The sequence below is a fragment of the Lontra canadensis genome, unplaced genomic scaffold (assembly GCF_010015895.1).
Source record: "Lontra canadensis isolate GAN:19392208 unplaced genomic scaffold, GSC_riverotter_1.0 scaffold8, whole genome shotgun sequence".
NCBI classification, from domain to species: Eukaryota; Metazoa; Chordata; class Mammalia; order Carnivora; family Mustelidae; genus Lontra; species Lontra canadensis.
This window is the reverse complement of record NW_022631002.1, coordinates 12968696-12986641: the sequence shown is the minus strand read 5'-3', so window position 1 is coordinate 12986641 and position 17946 is coordinate 12968696. Positions and strand designations below refer to the sequence as shown.

Genomic DNA, 17946 nt, shown 5'->3' with positions numbered 1-17946 from the left:
CACAGTTCCGGAGGCTAAGAAGCCCAGCAGATGACGCAGACAGACTTGCTGTCTGGTGAGAACTGCTTCCTGGGTCGCTGATGGTGTCTTTCTGCTGTATGCCTAAGGTGGAAGGGCCGAGCTCGCTCTCCAGGCTCTCCTGGATAAGGGCATGAATCCCATCATGAAGCTTCTGTTTCATAATCACCTCTCAGCGGGCCCACCTCCTAATACCATCGCCTTACAGCTTAGGATCCCAGCATACAAGATCTGGGGGGGACACAAATATTCAGACCATAGCAAGAAGGCTCTTGTTTGATCACCAATTTTTGTGACCTTCTTGCCACCATCTTCTTTGTCCTTGATACTTGGCCTTGAGTGCACAGCAAAATCATGTTGGAAGCTTTCAAATATCCTGACTCGAAGTGAATCAGATTCTCTACAGTTGGGACTCAGGCATCAGCTGATGTTACAGTTCGGCACGTGATTCCAATGGACAGCTGCAGGAGGAACCACTGTTCTAGAAGCTTCAACTGCAACTCCTTTCGAGTACCTTTAAAAATATGATTTTACCCCCAAAGGTCTGAGGGTGAAAACTTGAACTTTGGCTACTCATTGATGTTCTGCCATCAACCCCTTTAGCATAGGTAACCAGTTGGAAGCATTCTGGGACACAATCAAGTCAAAGGGCTAAGGCAGGCTGCTTTCATAATGGGTATGTGGCTGCAGTTTGCTTCCCTTTCTCATGTACCAGAGCTGGAACGAGCTGGTAGGGAAGGCACTGAGCCAGCCCCATCTGTCATTTGCTTCCCGATGTGGGAGGTTCAACAACTGTAAGACTACAAAGCCAGGCAATAAATAAGGAAACGTGGTTGGGACTTTGTGCCTAGAGGGGCTCAGGAACTTGCCTACTTTTCACTTGACTTAAAGCAATGATTACAGTCTCCACTTAGAGATAGAAAACAGGGGCCAGTCTAATGTGGAGCAGGCTTGTGATGAGTGGAGTTAGAGGAAAGGAGGGAGGCAGGGAGGGAATTCATCTGAATTCCAGCAATGAAGGTGTTCCCTAGTCAGCCGAACGCAAGAGCAGCTCAGCGCATTGGACTTCTGCCCTGACTCAAGCACCCTGCTGAGGGTCCAGCGTAAGCCTCAAACAATCAGGTGAGGGGGACTCTATCACTGACACAGTAGCTAGGTGACATAGTGTGTGAACGGGGAAGCCAGAGTTCAAACCCAGGCTGTCTGACCCCTCCCACCCCCGGGCTTGAACTGAATCACTGGGCACTCCACACGTCTTGCTGTTGGAGCACTCATATTCTGAATGATACCCGTCCCTATGTCTCTGACCCTGACCCACTGGGCTCTGGGTCCCTTGAAGCAAGATTTGGCTTTCTGATCTTTGATAAGCATGCAGTGCTGCGGTGGTCTCCCTAGAAACGGAGTCGGAGACGCTGATTCTTGAGCAGGTGCTTATCAAGGGAGGCTCTCCGGAGAAACTGTGAGAGAGTAAGAAAAATGAGCTAGGGCAAGGGGAGAACTAGGGCATCTGCCCGACCCCGTGGAGAGCTCTGGAGTGTAAATTGCCTCTGAGTCTGTCACATTCAGAGCCCTCACTCTCATCTAGCTATCCTAGCCTGCAGGTGGCACCCTAAGGGGAGGGAGGGCATAACCTTCCGGGCATCTCTGGGTCAGGGAAGGCAGTTCCTACCAATGAGCCAGAGAAAGGGGCAGCCGACACCCAGAGCTTCCAGTGAGTGGGGGCATCATTCCGGTGAGAGAGGTGTAACAATATGCCAGCTACAGCTGTCAGTGTGTATATCCATACATATGGCAACACATGAGCCAAACAAACACCTTTAGTCCAGTCAGGGGTGGTTTTCACCCTTTGTAGGCACGCTCCCAGAATCCAGGTGCAATGAATCACTGGATCAGAGGTCACTGTGTCTCCTGCAAGGCTGCTCCCCACCCCACACATATGGTCTCCGCGTATCACCTGGACCATGGCACAGCATCTCAACTGAAACAAACATGTTCGAGCCGTTATCCCTGCTTCCAGTGAAGGGAGAAGAGCAAAAAAGACTGGAGCACTTTTAAAGTCTGCAGCACAAAAGAGTGTTATCAATCCTAACTTACCCAAGAGTTGAAAATAAAATAGGAGGAGGGGAAGCCTCGGGGCCCAAACCAGTGTGGCTGACGGACAGGGTGTCCGACGTCCATGTGATCTGTCCCAGCTAAAGGGAGGGTTTCTTTCCTGGCTTCTCTGGGGATGCTCTTATAGGGAGCTCTGGAATCGGAGCAATATTGATTTTCCTTGTTGGCTATGTACGCTCTTTTAAAAATAACTGAACCTAATCCTCTTGGGGTCAGTATAACAGGAAAGTAATCATCTGTTCCTGAGGGTAAAATGAAATCCGATCCCCCAAACCACCAACATTCTATTTCAGTTTTTTTGGAGCAGGTTTTTTATTTGAATGATAAATTAAAGCCTTCACTATGACAAAGGCTTCACTGTCTCCTTATGGCTTCGTATGTGAGCAGTGGGACCACTCTCCCAGGCTCCTTTGTCTCCAGAGACCTCTCACTTCCAATTCTTCAGGTATCACGATCCACGGAGGTGTTGTTTGTCCTCAGGTCTGCAGACACACTACAGCATTGAATTTTTCCTTTACAGATATTCCCACAGGCACTTTTTTTTTTCCCCGTGCAGCACAACATCCCAGGAGTGTGCAAATGTTGGATGAGAGAGTGCTATTATGTGGGGCAGCTCAGCCGAGTCTCCCTGGGCATCTCTGCTGACCTGGGGTGATTTAATGAGTGCTCGGAATCGTCCTCAGTTCATCGGCACTGGCTCTTGCTGGGAAGCCTGAGTGCTAGCCTCCTATTAATTATCAGCACCAGTCCTTAGCCATTGTGATGCCATTCCTACCCACTAAATCTGGCTATACATTAGAATCACCTGGGAAGGCTGTTAAAAATCGCACTCCTGGGCCCTGTCTGAGACCTGCTGAATCAGAATTCACCCAAGAATGGGGTTCAGGAATCTTTATTTTATTGAGCTTTCCAGCACCCAGCCCAACATGGACCCTTAGCCAAAAATGGTGTGATTTCAGTGTAAGAGAATGTCAACTTGAGACATCTGGACTGCAATAAACCACAACGGAAGCTCATGGAAGAAGATGAAAGGAGCTTTTGCACTCTTCAAGGTCTTAGGGAGTGGGGTGGGTGGGGTTCGGGTGGAGGTACAGTGCAGCCCTGACAGGTGGTGGTGGCTGGTTCTTTCTTCGGAACGCAAGCCCCTGACTTAAGCTTTGGTTGCCGATGCATCTGTTTCAAAGAGGCACTGCCTCAGAGGCTGCGATCTGCAGTAACCAACTGTCATCCATACAGCTGGAAAAGGAGCCAGGCCCCTCCGCTCACTAACGTTCCTTTGATTTCGGAATCTTGGTAGATTTGGATAACCGATCATTTGCGCTACTTGTCTCTGCTTGACCCTGAACTATAAATTCCCACTGAGCACAGGCTGGAAAAAGCTGACGCGTGCCTGTGGCCCCCCTGCCTTTGTAGGTTCGCGTCATGGCCGAGGAAGGCCTACAGTGCCCCCCTGTCCCAGGCGGAGTCCATCCCACTCACCTCAACTTCTGCCAGCTCGCAAGCAGTGCCAGCGACAGAGTCCCCCGAGATGGATCTAAACGATTTTGTTAAGTAAGTGCAAATGCAAAGCCAGATGGGGTTTTTTAAATAGCAATTTCTTTCCTCCACACTGACTTACGTTCTCAAACTCATCCCTTATTTATTCAACTGGCCACTCACTAGTCAACATTTTAGTGAGGGCTTTCTGCGCATGACTCCCTCGACTGTGCCTCTGGGATAGAGTAGAAAATCATTTCTGCTCTCAGGAAGTCACAGCCTCCTGAGCCCTGGAGGACTAAGCCCTTCCCATCACACTGCTCTCTCCATCTGTCCAAGGTCTGCAGCCAGGGTCAGGTCAAGTGTAGCAAGCTAAAAAGGATATGGCAATTGGCCAAACAGTATATTCTCACAATAAAATGCTCCAGTAAATAACGAAAGTTAACATGGAGCTCTGGGGACACAGCAAATTGTCTGGAGAATTGCTAGAGCTTCCCAGAATTTCTCATAATTTGGACATAGGCTCAGTAGGCCAGGAAAGAAGGGTTGGAGTCTATGGAAAAGTGGCCAGCCTGATGTCCCAGAGTCCATGTTTGAGGGCAGGGAGTAACAGCACTGCCCAGCTGGCCTCTTGAGAAAAGCATCCTTTGAGTGAGAACCCACTTATCTTTGGGGGTGCAATAGGAGAGAGAGGAAGGTGGGTCTACGACATAGCTGAAGACCGTGTTGTGATGATTGCTGAATGAGTTATTCAACACATCTCATTCAACTCTTCAGGACTGTCCTCACAGATGAAGGTGTCGGGTGTGAAGAAAGAGAAAACAAGAAAGTACAAGTGCCCACCGTGGTCATCTCCGATGTACAGTTTTCAGTCCACAGCATGTCTTGGCAAGCCGAGGGTCCTTACTCTAAAGGAAAAACAGAGGCAGGAGCAATGGCAAGTGTCATGCTGGGGTTTGGGTGGGATGAGGCTGGGGAATGTCATCTGGGTCACTTCCCAACCGAACACCCGAAGAGCCAGCGTCCCACTGAGAGTCACACACCTCAGCACATAGATTTTTCTCTTTAATGAAAAAGCTGGTTATCTGTAACCCAAGGCATTCTTCCCAGCTCCTAGATAGAGCCTACAAAAGGAGAAAGATTCTCCTCAGTCATCCCATAGTGAAAACAAAGGGGAGAGCAAGGGATTTTAAAAATTCATACCCTTAAATTCTTCTAGAAGGATGGCCTAAGGAAATCATTGGAGATACAAAGATTTAGATACAACGATGTTTGTCACAACACTTTAGAAATAGCAAAAAAAATTGGAAAAATAAATTAGCATATCTCCATGGACAATATAAAATCTTTTAAAATAGGGTTTGTTGGGACATCTGGGTGGCTCAGTAGGTTAAGCGCCTTCCTTCAGCCCAGGTCATGATCCCAGGGCCCTAGGATTGAGTCCCACATTGGGCTCCCTGCTCAGCAGGGAGCCTGCTTCTGCCTCTGTCTGCCACTCTCCCTGCTTGTGTTCCCTCTTTCTCTCTCTCTCTGGCAAATAAATAAATAAACTTTTTTAAAAAATAAAAATAAAATAGAGTTTGTCTCCGTAGTGGCAGAGTGGGAGTAAGCAAGCATTTTCATGCTTTGTAGGTAATTATGAACTGGCATAGCCTCCATTAAATATGATTTGGAGAGTGTATCAAAATTTAAAATGCACAGTTCTGCTAGGATACTCTTCTCAGGATATGCCTTTATGCTCTCGTAGACATGGACTCTCCTTGTACACTGAAGCTTTGGTGGTAAAAGTAAGAAAAATTGGAAACAACTTTACTCCATAGTAGGAGACTTGCTAAATAAACCAAACTGTAGTTGCACAAAGCAATACTAGAAAATCTTTTTTTTTTAAGGCAAAAGATTTATGCAGTCTGAAGAAAAACCAGAGTATTAAAAATCTTTTTTTAAAAAATGAGGAAGCTCTCTAATACTGATTTAGAGCAGCCTCTGATATATTAAGTAAGAATAAATCCATGTTCTGTATTTATTTTTTATTTTAATTCCAATAGAGTTAGCATACAGTGTTCATCAGCTTCAGGTGTACAACATAGTGACCCAACGATGTGGGTTGCACACTATGTTGTCACCATGTGACTCAACAAGTCTCTTCATGACCCAGTGCTCATCGTGTGAAGTGTGCACTTTGTCCTCATCCCCTGTGTCACCCATCCTCCCACCCATCTCCCTTCTGGGAACCACCTGATTGTTCTCTGTGGTGAAGAGTCTGCCTCTTGGTTTGTCTCTTCCTTTTTTTTTTTTTTTTTTGGTAGAATTGCTTTGTTTCTTAAATTCCACATATGAGTGAAATCAGATAGTTTTTGCCTTTCTCTGACTGACCTCCTTAGCATTATACTCTCTAGGTCATTCCATGTTGCTGCAAATGGCAAAATGTGATTCTTTTTTAGGGCTGAGTAATATTCCATTGGTGGTATATATACCCCCCCCCTTCTTTATCCATTTGTCTATCAGTAGACACTTGGGTGAGTCCATAATTTGGCTCTTGTAAATAATGCTGCAGTAAACATGGGGGTGCATCTATCCCTTTGAGTTAGTGTTTTCATATTCTTTGGGTAAATACCCAGTAGTGGAATTACTGGATTATATGACGATTCTATTTTTAATTTTTTGAGGAACCTCCACACTGTTTTCCATTGTCTGCATGAGTTTGCATTCCTACCAACAGCACACAAGGGTTCCTTTTCCTCCACATTCTCACCAACACTTGTTGCTTGTGTTTTTTGACTGTAGCCATTATGACAGATGTGAGGTAAGAACCGATTGTGGTTTCGATTTGCATTTCCCTGATGACGAGTGCTGATGAACATCTTTTCATGTACCTGTTGGCTACGTGTTCTATTTTTAAAAAGTATGTTCTAAATATACTAAATATTCTCCTTGGGAAGAATATTTAGTCACTTGGATGGCAGCACTCTTATCAACTGACAAGTCAGAACACAGACACATACCCTTATATAAACACATTATACGCCCACACATATATACGTATAACTTAGTGTAACTTAGTAATTGATTTATATTTCTCTTTGAAGCTTTCTGTGTTTTCCAGATTTTTAGAATACATGTGTATATGTAAAACAGTTGTCTTTTATATGTTTTCTTTTTTCTATGTTCAAAGAGGTTTGTCCTAGAAAACTCAACAATACAGAAAAATGAAAGCAATAATTTCCTCACAATGCCACCACTTATGGAAAAGTGCTACCGCAACTTTAGCAGACAACCTCCCAGCTAACTGTTTGATCTCTGAATGAATTTGCACATGCTTATACCTTCAGGTGTGATCCCTGGGTGCATGCAATTGTACAGAAGTGGAATTGCTTTTTCACTCCATAATACGTTGTGCATATGATTCCCAGTCCCGAAATATACACTGAGTCATCCTCCGTGGATGCAGGTGCCACACCCTCTCCATTTGAAGTGATCCTCCATTGATAGGCATTTCATTTGCTTCCAAAGTTTTGCTGTTTTAAGGAGTTCTGCGGTGTACATCCTTATACATGTATTTTGGGCACTTGTCCCTTGATCTCTGTAGGGGGAAAAATGTGCCATTTTTAAGGTATGAACAATATACTTCAGTTTTCTGTCACTGAGCGGGGAGCAGCACATGGAGGACCTGTCGTGAATGCTTGCTAGCTTTTCCCCACACCTCTAATTTCTAGGGATTAAACCTCAACTCTGATGAAACAGAAAAAATAGACCCAAACCCGAGCCAGGTGGAGGTTCAGGAACCCCCATGGATCCTGGAGCGGGAAGAAATTTTTTCCATCGGGATCGAAGAAGTAAGTAACACCTTCTGGGCCCTGAAGTCACTTGAGACTGACTCTGCTTGCTGAGCCCCTGCCTCAAGTTGGAAACATAAACCTTGGCAGACCACTGTGCCCCCGATTGTCATGACTTACGTGCAGGGTGCTGGGCAAGCCACCTTTCACGGAGTCAAACAAGTTAAGGTCAGGAATTAACCCGTAAATTGACTAAAGTTTACCCTACCTTCATCCCAGCTGAGGCCCTCCCGCAGGGTGACTTACCGGTGTTTGGTGTTCCAGGTGTTTGATATTCTGCCCCTGTACGGAGTGCTGCAGCCGCACAGTAGCCATCAGATGTCATTCACCTTCTACGGACACTGTGACATCATTGCACAGGCTAAAGCCCTGTGCGAAGTGGAAGGAGGGCCCACCTATGAGATAATGCTGAAGGGAGAAGCTTCCCTGGTCAACTATTCCTTTGACACCAAGGATATTAACTACGGGTTACAGGTATTGCCAACTACAGGGAGGGGACTTCCCGGTTTCTCCTCAAACATCGCACACAGTTCTGTGCTCTGACATCTCCTGGAACCCGAATCTTCACAGTCTCGCCACCACCCCAACCTTGATCCCTGATCTGCCTCCCTAAACCTGATCATCTCACCGCCCGCTGTTGGCCAGGCATTTTTCACCTGCTTCTCTGTCTCCTGGAATTCATGTTAAATCCCTTCCCTTGCAATCCAGAAGCCCACGCCAACCCCTGCTTTTCTTCCAACAGCACCATCACCTTCTCAGCCCCTTAAGCTTACCATCTCCAAGGGATTTGCCGCTGCGCTCTCGCTACTCGCTACTGCCTCTCCATCCTTACCGGCATCGGGGCTTTCGAATTCATCTAGTAGGATCCCTAGGCATCAGTGTGCCCTTCCCATGGCTACTGAGGTTCTCAGGGCTTGGGGGCTTCTCATGCTGGTCCTGAGATAGGACAGTAGTTAGTCCCGCTCAACCCATAACGTGTGCATGAGTCCCCCAGGAATCTGCTTCCAGGGCAGATTCTGATTCAGTAGGTCTGGGGTGGGATCCTTGAGAAAGATGACTCTCTCAATCAGTTCTGTCAAGCTCCCAGGTAAGGCCGAGGACCCCATGGAAGAAGGGATTACACCGCACTCCTCGCTTCCGCCACCAACCCGTCTACACAGCACTGCTACACAGACTTTCCCAAACCTGCATTTTCATCTTCTCAAGTCCCACAACAGTTAACTCCAGCAGCATTTGGGAAAGCAAGATAGTGTTGAGAAAGGAGTGTGGTTTTGTAGTCAGAAGAACTGGGATGTCACCCCAGCCTGACTTCCTACTCGGAACCTTGAACATATCAAGATCTCTCCAAGCCACAGTGCCCCTCGTCTATAAAGTAAGAATGGGGTGGCAGTGCCTGTCTTCTAGGTGGTCGTGGTCATTTAAGTAAAGTATCTGGGCAGTCCTGTGCATGGGGCAGGGAAGCCTCCAATCCTGAGGCCCTTTCTCTGTCACCCATTGGATCAGAGTCAAGCTCTTCCACCTGGGTGAGGGTCTCCTAAGCCCCTCTATTAACTGATGCTCCTTATAGATTAAATTTCATTTATTACAGTTTCCCCTTGGAGCCCCTTCATCCATTTGTGACCAAACTAGTTTACACGCCGACCCTACTACTTCCCAGCCCTCTCTGCCGCAATACTTCCTCTTATATTATCCCTCTTGTCTACTCTGCCAACCCCAAGTCTCACAAACTATCAGACTCAGCCTCCCTCCATCCTCTACTTTTTTTCCTCTTACTTTGCATTCTCTTAGCATTTAAGTATATTCTTTGCCATCAAATAATGTACATTCTAGTTTTTGGTTTAGAATAATTGTTAATTCTATGTCTGTACACCTTCTTTTCCCAATTAGATTTGTATTATGTACTCAGAAACCATATCTCCTACCAAATTATAATGGGAATTAGACACACACACACCCATTATATAGCTCCTGCATGTAGAATTACTGAATTGTGGGTGTGCGTGTGTTTATAGGTTAAACATTGTGCCTAGAAGCAATTCACTTGACTCATGTTGAGACTTTGTCCACTGGGTTGGCCGAATGGAATTCTTTATCTCCAGAGTCTTCCTGGCAAGTAATTCTGGCTCAGCTTAGAGTGTATTCTTTGAAACAGCCAGTTCTTCCCCTAGCTTATCCCAAGAACCCCCAAAGTGGCCTCAGTCTGTGGTTATTGGCCCTGCTGATTAGCTGCTGAGCTGTGTTAGTAAAATCTCAAGAAAAAAGAGTATGTTTTGCCAATTGCACCATGTCTCTCCCTATAAGTAGAAAAATCCCAATTCTGAATGCAAACCTCATCCAAAAAATAAATATTAATATGGGAAATTTTACTTTTAAGATCCTCCATTATGAGTCTCTGTGGTGCGGAGGGTTAGACACCCTCACACGTGGCCCCGCTAACCCGAACTTGTCGTCGGTACAGCTAACGTGGAGCCAGGCTTCCAGGGTCTGGTTCTCCTCCCGCCCCAGGGACCACCTTGGTGACAGTAAAATGTAGATTGGCCAGCGTCTAGATCATGAAAAATGAAATCTGTATCTGTGAGGCTTACTTGTCCACCGCCCTTTGCCAGGATAATAGCAGCATCCCAAAGGGTGGCTGACGTCAGCCCCTCTCCTTCTCGTCTCCAGCTGTTCGACCGCATCTCAGAGAATGAGATCACACTGAGGAACACTGGAAAAGTTGGCTTTGAGTTCAAGGTTCTGACTGACCACCTATCTTCACCAGACCACCTTCTGCCTGGGGTGCCCCTAATCCTGCCCGTTTCGGTAAGTAGCCTCCTTGCCTTCGATGGCTGTGGGGCAATGGTAGGGAGGACCCAAGTTCAAACCTGCAAGCCACATGCCCGTGGAATGTGGGATTATGTTAGACATTCGCTGCCAGGATGATGGGTGTGATTGTTCTTTTTAACAACAAATAAAGAGTTCTCAGAAACAATCAATCAGTCAATCAATCCAAGCACTTTACTCATTTATTAAGCAAGAATTTATTGAGTTTTGCATGAGCCAGGCACTGCCCAGGCACCAGGGATTCCTCTGTGAACAAGAGAGTCTAACCCAATGGTTTGTTTTTTGTTTTTTTTTTTCTTTTTCATGATTATAAGAATGGTTTGTTTCCACTCACATCCTCACAATTCCCTTGTAATTCCTTGAAGCCAGGGGCCTCCTCCCCACTTGGGCTTACTCTTTCCTTTTTAAACTACAGTTTTATTACTCCTGGATGCATCCTTAAACTGCTTTTAGTTTATGAATTTTTCCAAACTTTTAAGCACCCGCTATGACCAGGCACTTTCTTGCCACTGGGGAGGCATGGCATAGTAAACAAAACAGACAAATATACTTGATCCCAAAACTTGGACATTTTGCTTTATCAAATCATGCCTTATCTAGAGTTTTATGAAAATGGCACTGGTAATGGCATCTTGTGCCTTTTGCTTTTTTTTTTTTCACTCAATACTGTGTTTCTAAGACCAGCGTACATTGTTGCATGTAGCTGTAGTTCATTTATTTTCACCATTAAATAATATCCCTTCTTTAACTATATTGAAAGCAGTCTTTCTTTTTCCTGTCAGAGCACGTTTGGGATCTTTTTTCCCCCTAAAATTTTGCTGTTACAAACAATTCTGCTACAAATATTCTCATACCTGTCTCCTGGTGTACATTTGGAAACGTTGTCCTGGGGAATTTTCCTAGGAGTTAAATTTCTGGGTCATGGGCTTTGCATGTGTTCAATTTTGATAAGATTTTTCACAGTATTTTTTACCTCCCCCTCACCACTGGCATTCCCACCGGACATATATAAGTTTCTTTTGATACATGTTCTCACCAACATTTGGTCTTTTTTGGCAATATGTCATTTAAAAAAAATTCATCATGTTCCTAGTTTCATTTCCCTGATGGTTTAAGAGGATGAGTCTCTCTTAATGCATTTATTCCCCATTCGTATTTCCTCTTTTATGAAATACCCATTCACATATACTACCTACTGTTCTCTTGCTTGTCGTTTTCACATATCTTCATGTGACTGAACGGAGGGTAAGCAGCACAGCAGGCCTGTGGGACTGTCCTGTCCATTAAGTCTCCAGAAGCAGGGCCCATTGTAAATATTAATTCTCTCTGGTCTTTGTGCTGTGTAGGGTTTTATCAGTTCACATCAAGAGCAGGAGCTGAAGGTTTACTACTTACCTGGAGTACCTGAGGTCTTTCAGAGGAGTTTCCAGATACAAATTGCACACCTGGACCCAGAAAACATCACTCTGCGTGGAGAGGGAATTTTCCCCCGAATCTGCCTCGATCTCCCCAGGAAACTCCGTGGTATTACTACTCCCATAGAATTTCCCCACTGGGGTACAAAAGATGCATTCTGCTTTGTTTATTCGAAGGTTGAGTGGCACTCCCATTATTTGCTTAGCGGTCTTCACTAGTTTCCTTCTATGTGATTCCACAATTACAAAAAAAAAAAAAAATCGAATTGAAATTGACCCGGGGACCTGAGTTTAATGAGACAGGATATGGTCCATGGCAGTCCCAAAATTAAGACCCCTGGCCAGTTTTGCCATCGGGGAACTGCAATCCAGAGGGATCAGGAAGTTGCACTTGGAAAGGCCTTTTCCTCCAGCTGCAGTCTGTCCCTGAAGTGTCCTCACTGTGGCATGCTCACAGACGGCCACTGATGCAAAAGGCTGATTTTACTCCAAGGAGTAGAAATCACAAAATAAAAATGTACAGAAAGGCAACCAAGGTTCCGACCCCTTCTGTGGTTTGGCATTACACAGTTTAGTGGCTAATTTAGACTTTGATTAATTGTCTGCCCACACCTTAGCCAAGGTTTCTCTGGTAACATCTAGCCTCTGGAGCCATCCCTCTAGACCAAAAGACTTCCATCGTGGCAAATCCCAAAGCTCAGCTGAGCGGCTGTCTTAGCCATGGATTCTCTGGCTCTTTTTTCCTGACATGGGGTACAAGGTGAAGGGTTAAGACAAAGTTCTCATCCTTCTCTGTGACTCCTTCAAGCTCCTTGAAATCTTCATTCCACAGATGGCTTCAGATGGAGCCCTCATCCTCAGCCTTTCCCCCTCCCCTGTGCCCCAAAGTCACTGGCTCACCTGCCGATTGATGATCATCTGTTATATCCTGACTGCTCCCTGAAAATACAAGTACAACTGTTGGTCCATTTAAGACCATGTTACACTCTGGGATCTAGAGTTCCTGCCAGCCAGATGTTAGTTAGTCCGGAAACAAAGAGAAGTGTCAGGACGGAAAGCCTTTGCCACTGGGTGGAAAACCCGGTTCCCAGCCTGCCTCGTTAAGGCAGTCGCCATGTTTGGCCAGCAGAGGGCTTTCAGAGAATGTCCATCTGAGTACTGTGAGTACCGAATGTACTTCTAGTTGGGTCTCCTGTGTTCCAGTTTGTTACAAGTCCAATGCTTCCTACTATCCCGGAGTACGCACTTCTCTTTCTCTGCCTATCTCATCCCTCAAGCATGTGAATTCCCATTGGCCGACGGGTGAACTCGGGTATCTGAACTCTCTCCACTGATTGCCTACATCCCTGATTGGGGGAATTGAAACCTGTTAAGTTGCAGTTGTAGTTGCAAATATCATCCTTTGGTTTGCTGGGATTTAATAAACGTGCAAAGTGACCTAAAGGATGACCGGGGCCATCTGAGTGTGTCCAGCATGGAGGGGGCTCCCAAGTCATGCAGTGTTAGTGTTAGACCCAGAAGAGCACCGAGGAAGCTGGAATCTGCTTGCTCACCCTGTGACTTAGGGTATTACTGCCACCAAGTTCTTGAGAACCAGTTGGGGGCTCACTACAGCATAATCTCCTTAAACTCCATGGGGTTTCTTTCTTTTTTTTTTTTTTTTTAGATTTTTATTTATTTATTTGACAGACAGAGATCACAAGTAGGCAGAGAGAGAGAGAGAGAGGAGGAAGCAGGCTCCCTGCTGAGCAGAGAGCCCAATGTGGGGCTCGATCCCAGGATCCTGGGACGATGACCTGCACCGAAGGCAGAGGCTTTAACCCACTGAGCCACCCAGGCGCCCCTCTCCATGGGGTTTCTGATCCAAACTGAACTCACTCACAAACTACATCACCCTCTGAGGCAGAGAAAACCTGGCAGACGAAGCACCAAAAAGTTCACTTCCCTTCTCACTTTATGTACCCTGAGCTGACAGTCTGTGTTTTAGGCATAATTCATATATTTCCAATCATCCTATTTCCTTCTCCTTCCAATCCCACAGGAAATGAGAAGTATGAAACCTTTTTGAATCAAGCCAGAAAAAAACTAGAAAAAGAACACCACGAGAAACATGAAATACTCATTCACCTAGAGACAACTGAGGAAATGTCTGAGGATGAATCTTTGGAGGTAAGATTAGCTTCACTCTGCACAAAATGACTGTGGTAGAACAAGAGGTGCAAAGGCCCAGGGGCAAGAAGGACTTGGTATCTCTGAGAAACCGAAAGGAGAAAAAGATGTAACTAGAGCAAAGAAGGGGGAGAGGTAAGGGGTCCCCTAGGGAACCTATTAAGGGTTTCGAACTTTATTCTGAGGGCAACAGCAAGTCACTGAAGTGTTTCAAGTGGAGCCTTGGGTAATCAGATTTGCATCTTTAAAAAATCTCTCTGGCTGCCCTGTGGAGCTCCAAGAAGCTCTCGGGCCTGCGGGGGATGGGAACAGATGTGCTGAGGTGTGCTCAGTTTCTTAGAAGCTGATGGGGTAACTCTAAATGAGAGGTAGTGGTCGTGTCAACAAGGGTGATGACGCAGGAGGTAGGGATACTCTGGTAGGTTCAAGAAATACTCTGGGGGTGGAATGGTCAGTGATTAGGGATTGGTTGGATGTGGGGGTGAGGCAGAGGCGACCCACTGAGATGGGAAACTCAGGACCTGAGGAGAGAGAGAGGCTGGAGAAAGTGCTCTGAGTCACCAGATGGTCATTGTGATCACAGGAAAGGGTGAGATTTCCTGGGAAGTGTACCGAGTGAGCAAGGGAGAGCATTGATCCAGAGTAGAGCCTCTGGTCTCCAGCAGCTAAGTGGGGGCAGGGGCAGCCAAAGAGGTTCAGCATGGTGTCTCCAAGGTGGGAGCTCAGCCAGGAGTTGGTCTTTTGAGGGAGAGAGTGACCCAGCATATAAATAAAGGTTGCCCTTGTGGGGGGAAGTAAGAGCAAAAATCCCAAAAATCCCAAAAAAGCCTAGCCAGGAGTTGGTCTTTTGAGGGAGAGAGTGACCCAGCATATAAATAAAGGTTGCCATTGTGGGGGGAAGTAAGAGCAAAAATCCCAAAAATCCCAAAACTATTCCCTGAAATGCTTCTCTCAACAGTCCATTCCTCACCATGAAGGCTGCTTTCTCCCTGTGCTCATCTTTTAAAATGCAAATATGCATGAGAATATGGTCCCAGGGAAGAGTTACTTAAGAAGCTAGCTACAGAGCCCTTAGGCTGGGGAAGAGCAGTGTCACTGGGGAGACGGGGAGCCCCAAAGGCCCCCCACGATGGCTTGCTTTGCTGAAACTTTGAGTGCACCTTTGCTCCAAGGATGATCATAATTAATAACATGAGCTACCATTTACCGAATGTTGCCCAAGCCTATGTCACCCTACAGACCTGCATTTATTCGCCCCCTCCCACGGTGGTGGGGAGCCGTACGGTGCCACTCTTGTCTCAATTTCACAGTGTGACAGGATTTGTGGAAGTGAGGTGCAGGTCCCCAGGCAGGCAGCCAAGCTAGGCTCTGAATCCAGGCCTGTCCGACTCCCAGGACTGTGTTCTTAGCCTCTGTCCTGTCCCCTGGGGCCCCCAGCTGTCCATACAGGACAGCAGCACATCTCCACTCTGCTCACAACATTGCCGGGTGGCTGCTCAGCGGAGCCTTAGCCCCGCCGTCTCTGGCGGCCCCTCCAGTTCTGGGCTGGGGCTTCTGAGAACCGGCTGAAGGCCCTGGCAGAGCGAGCTCGTCCTCGGGCCCAAGGTAGCGGGGCCACCTCTCCTGGCTCCGAACAAGCATAGGGTGGGCTTTGCTTGCATCGAGATGACTGGACACACCTGTAGGTGACACATGCGCCTCTCCCAGCGCTCACCGCATCCCTTGGTCTCATCACGGGCCCCTCCACACATTAACCTTCCCGCTTGGCCCCAGACCTAAGGTGTGAGTCTTTGAGAACAGTATTTCTCAGCCTTTTTTCGCTCTCACCTCCCAGACATTTTTTTTTCTAACCCCCCCATGAAATAGTCTTAATATATTTAAAAAAAAAAAAAAACCCTCTTTGAACACTTTGACAATAAAATTTTTTAACTTTTTATTTTGCAATATCTATAGATTCACAGGATGTGGCCAAAGAGAAACTATTTTCCCCAAAGGTAACATCTTACATAACTTGTAAGACATGGTACCACAATATGAAAACCAGGAAATGGTCATCAGTACAAGCCACAGAGCTTATCAGATTTCCGTTTGATTTGTGCTCATTTGTGTGTGTGGTTCCACGTAATTTTTTTGTACATGTAGGTTTCTGTCACCCCTACCACAATTAAGGTACAGAACTGTTCCACCACCACAAAGATCCCTTGTGCTTAAGGAAATAGAATTAAAAACAAAATCTCCTTCCAACCCAGAGAATCTCCCCACAGAGGGAGAAGAGAAGAGAAAACAATTTTATTGTTGAATAAGCATTAAACCAGGATGTGATCCGCATTATAGACCGTCCACTAAGAGATTGCAAAGACAGAAAGAAATTTCAGCCTTTTATATAACCAAACATATGACCTCTTATATAAATGTTCTCGAGGTAAACACTAACTAGCCCTTAATTAAGAACTATAACTAATTATAACTAGTCCTTAAGTAAGAGAACTTGACAGCACCACCTGTCATACATCATTCATCCTGAATTCACATGGTAATCAGGGTGACCCTCTGTGTTAGAAAATCGGCTTTATCCAGAGGGAAACCTCTCATGTTTGCAGGATAGGGCCCTCTGAAGTCAGGCTCCTAGCCTCTCACAGAAACTGGGAGATGGGGCCTCTATCTTACCTGGTGATCACATTTTGAAGAGAAGGTTCCCGGGGTCTTGAGGAAGACACTGGTGGGTTATAAAGCTGACCAGAGTCTTACGTAGGCTTTAAGAAGATCTATATGTATTTCAGAAAAACAGAGAAAGAACTCACAAGCTTTTGAAGCAATTTGTCCTAAGAAAAGGGAGTGGGAAGAAGTCTCTCCCCTTATTTTCAACAAGGAGAATCCAACCTCTTATCTTTCATTTGTATTTGGCCTTACAAGCTACTTCTTCATAGCCACCCCCCAATCTCCTTTCCCTTACCTGTGGCAACCACTGTAGTTCTCTGTTTCTATACTTTCATTATTTCAAGAATGTTATGGAAAGAGAATCATTCAGTGTGTAACCTTTTTCATTGAGTGTCATGCCCTTGAGATACATCAATATCGATAGTTCTTTCCTTTCCATTATTGAGGACAATTCCATGGTGTGGAAATGCCTGTTTACCACCCCCTCCACCACCCCCATGGAAACTGCAATACCACAGATATACTGTATATCTGTTTATGTATTGTGGCCCTTTGGAAGGCCACAAATCACTGTAATATCTAAAATTTTTTCATCCCCCCCCTTCCATGAAGCATTTCTTTCCCTCTTAGAGATTATTTGCCCCATTGAGAATGCATGTTCTAGAAGAATTTGCTCACTTGCTGTTCTTTCCTACTCCAGTTAAGTCCTCAGCTCCAGATGGAGGTAGAGCGACTTATAGTCCAAGGCTACGCCATAGAACATCAGAAAACAATTATCCCCGATTCTGCAGATGACCTGAGCTATCGGAGTCGTCAAAAACTAGCCAAGTGAGTGTCGTTCTGTTTGGGACTTGTTTCAGAGGGCATCAGAGCAAACGGTGTCACCCACCAGAGTGCAGCCTGAGTTAATTAATGGTTGGTCATCTAGAAATGAAATCTACTCACCTCCTGTATCTGCCATCCTCCAGCATCCAGCCAACCAGGAAGGTCTGTGCCTCTGAAAGTCAGAAACCTCTGGCTTTGCCTAATGGAGAGGCTGGGTTTCAGGTTCATGAGGGCCTAGGCCAAATGTGTTTTGAGATAATGACTGAAACAGCAATATGGACTCCTGGGCATGGGGGAGCTTCTTGTTCCTAGTCTTCTCTCTGGAGGGTGGTTCTTCTCCATTCCCAAGGACAAAATTGTGACAAGAGATAGAAGAGAACAGCACAATCTCTGTTTTGGAAAAGTGACTGGTAAAGAGAGATCGTTGACTGTTTCAGAGTCCAGCTGCCAGAGTATGTCCTGGATTTTGGCTACATCATCCTTGGTGACGTCCGGACACATATCATCAAGATCACCAACACCAGTCACTTCCCAGTGTCCTTCCATGCAGAAAAGCGTGTCCTTCATGATACAGGTAACCAAGCTAGGGAGACCTTTTCCTCTTGCCTTTGTCATTT

General features: G+C 45.9%; 1 protein-coding gene across 1 annotated transcript in view; it reads left to right on the top strand.

Moving 5' to 3' along the window:
* Window positions 1-17946, top strand: part of HYDIN (HYDIN axonemal central pair apparatus protein) — a 335705-nt gene that overhangs the window by 201675 nt on the left and 116084 nt on the right. Inside the window, exons 24-32 of the mRNA XM_032853995.1 lie at window positions 3544-3681; window positions 4384-4543; window positions 7320-7439; window positions 7704-7913; window positions 10104-10241; window positions 11609-11786; window positions 13719-13846; window positions 17205-17332; window positions 17767-17903. Coding sequence (XP_032709886.1) covers window positions 3544-3681; window positions 4384-4543; window positions 7320-7439; window positions 7704-7913; window positions 10104-10241; window positions 11609-11786; window positions 13719-13846; window positions 17205-17332; window positions 17767-17903 — 1337 coding nt within the window. The remainder of the gene's footprint in view (window positions 1-3543; window positions 3682-4383; window positions 4544-7319; window positions 7440-7703; window positions 7914-10103; window positions 10242-11608; window positions 11787-13718; window positions 13847-17204; window positions 17333-17766; window positions 17904-17946) is intronic.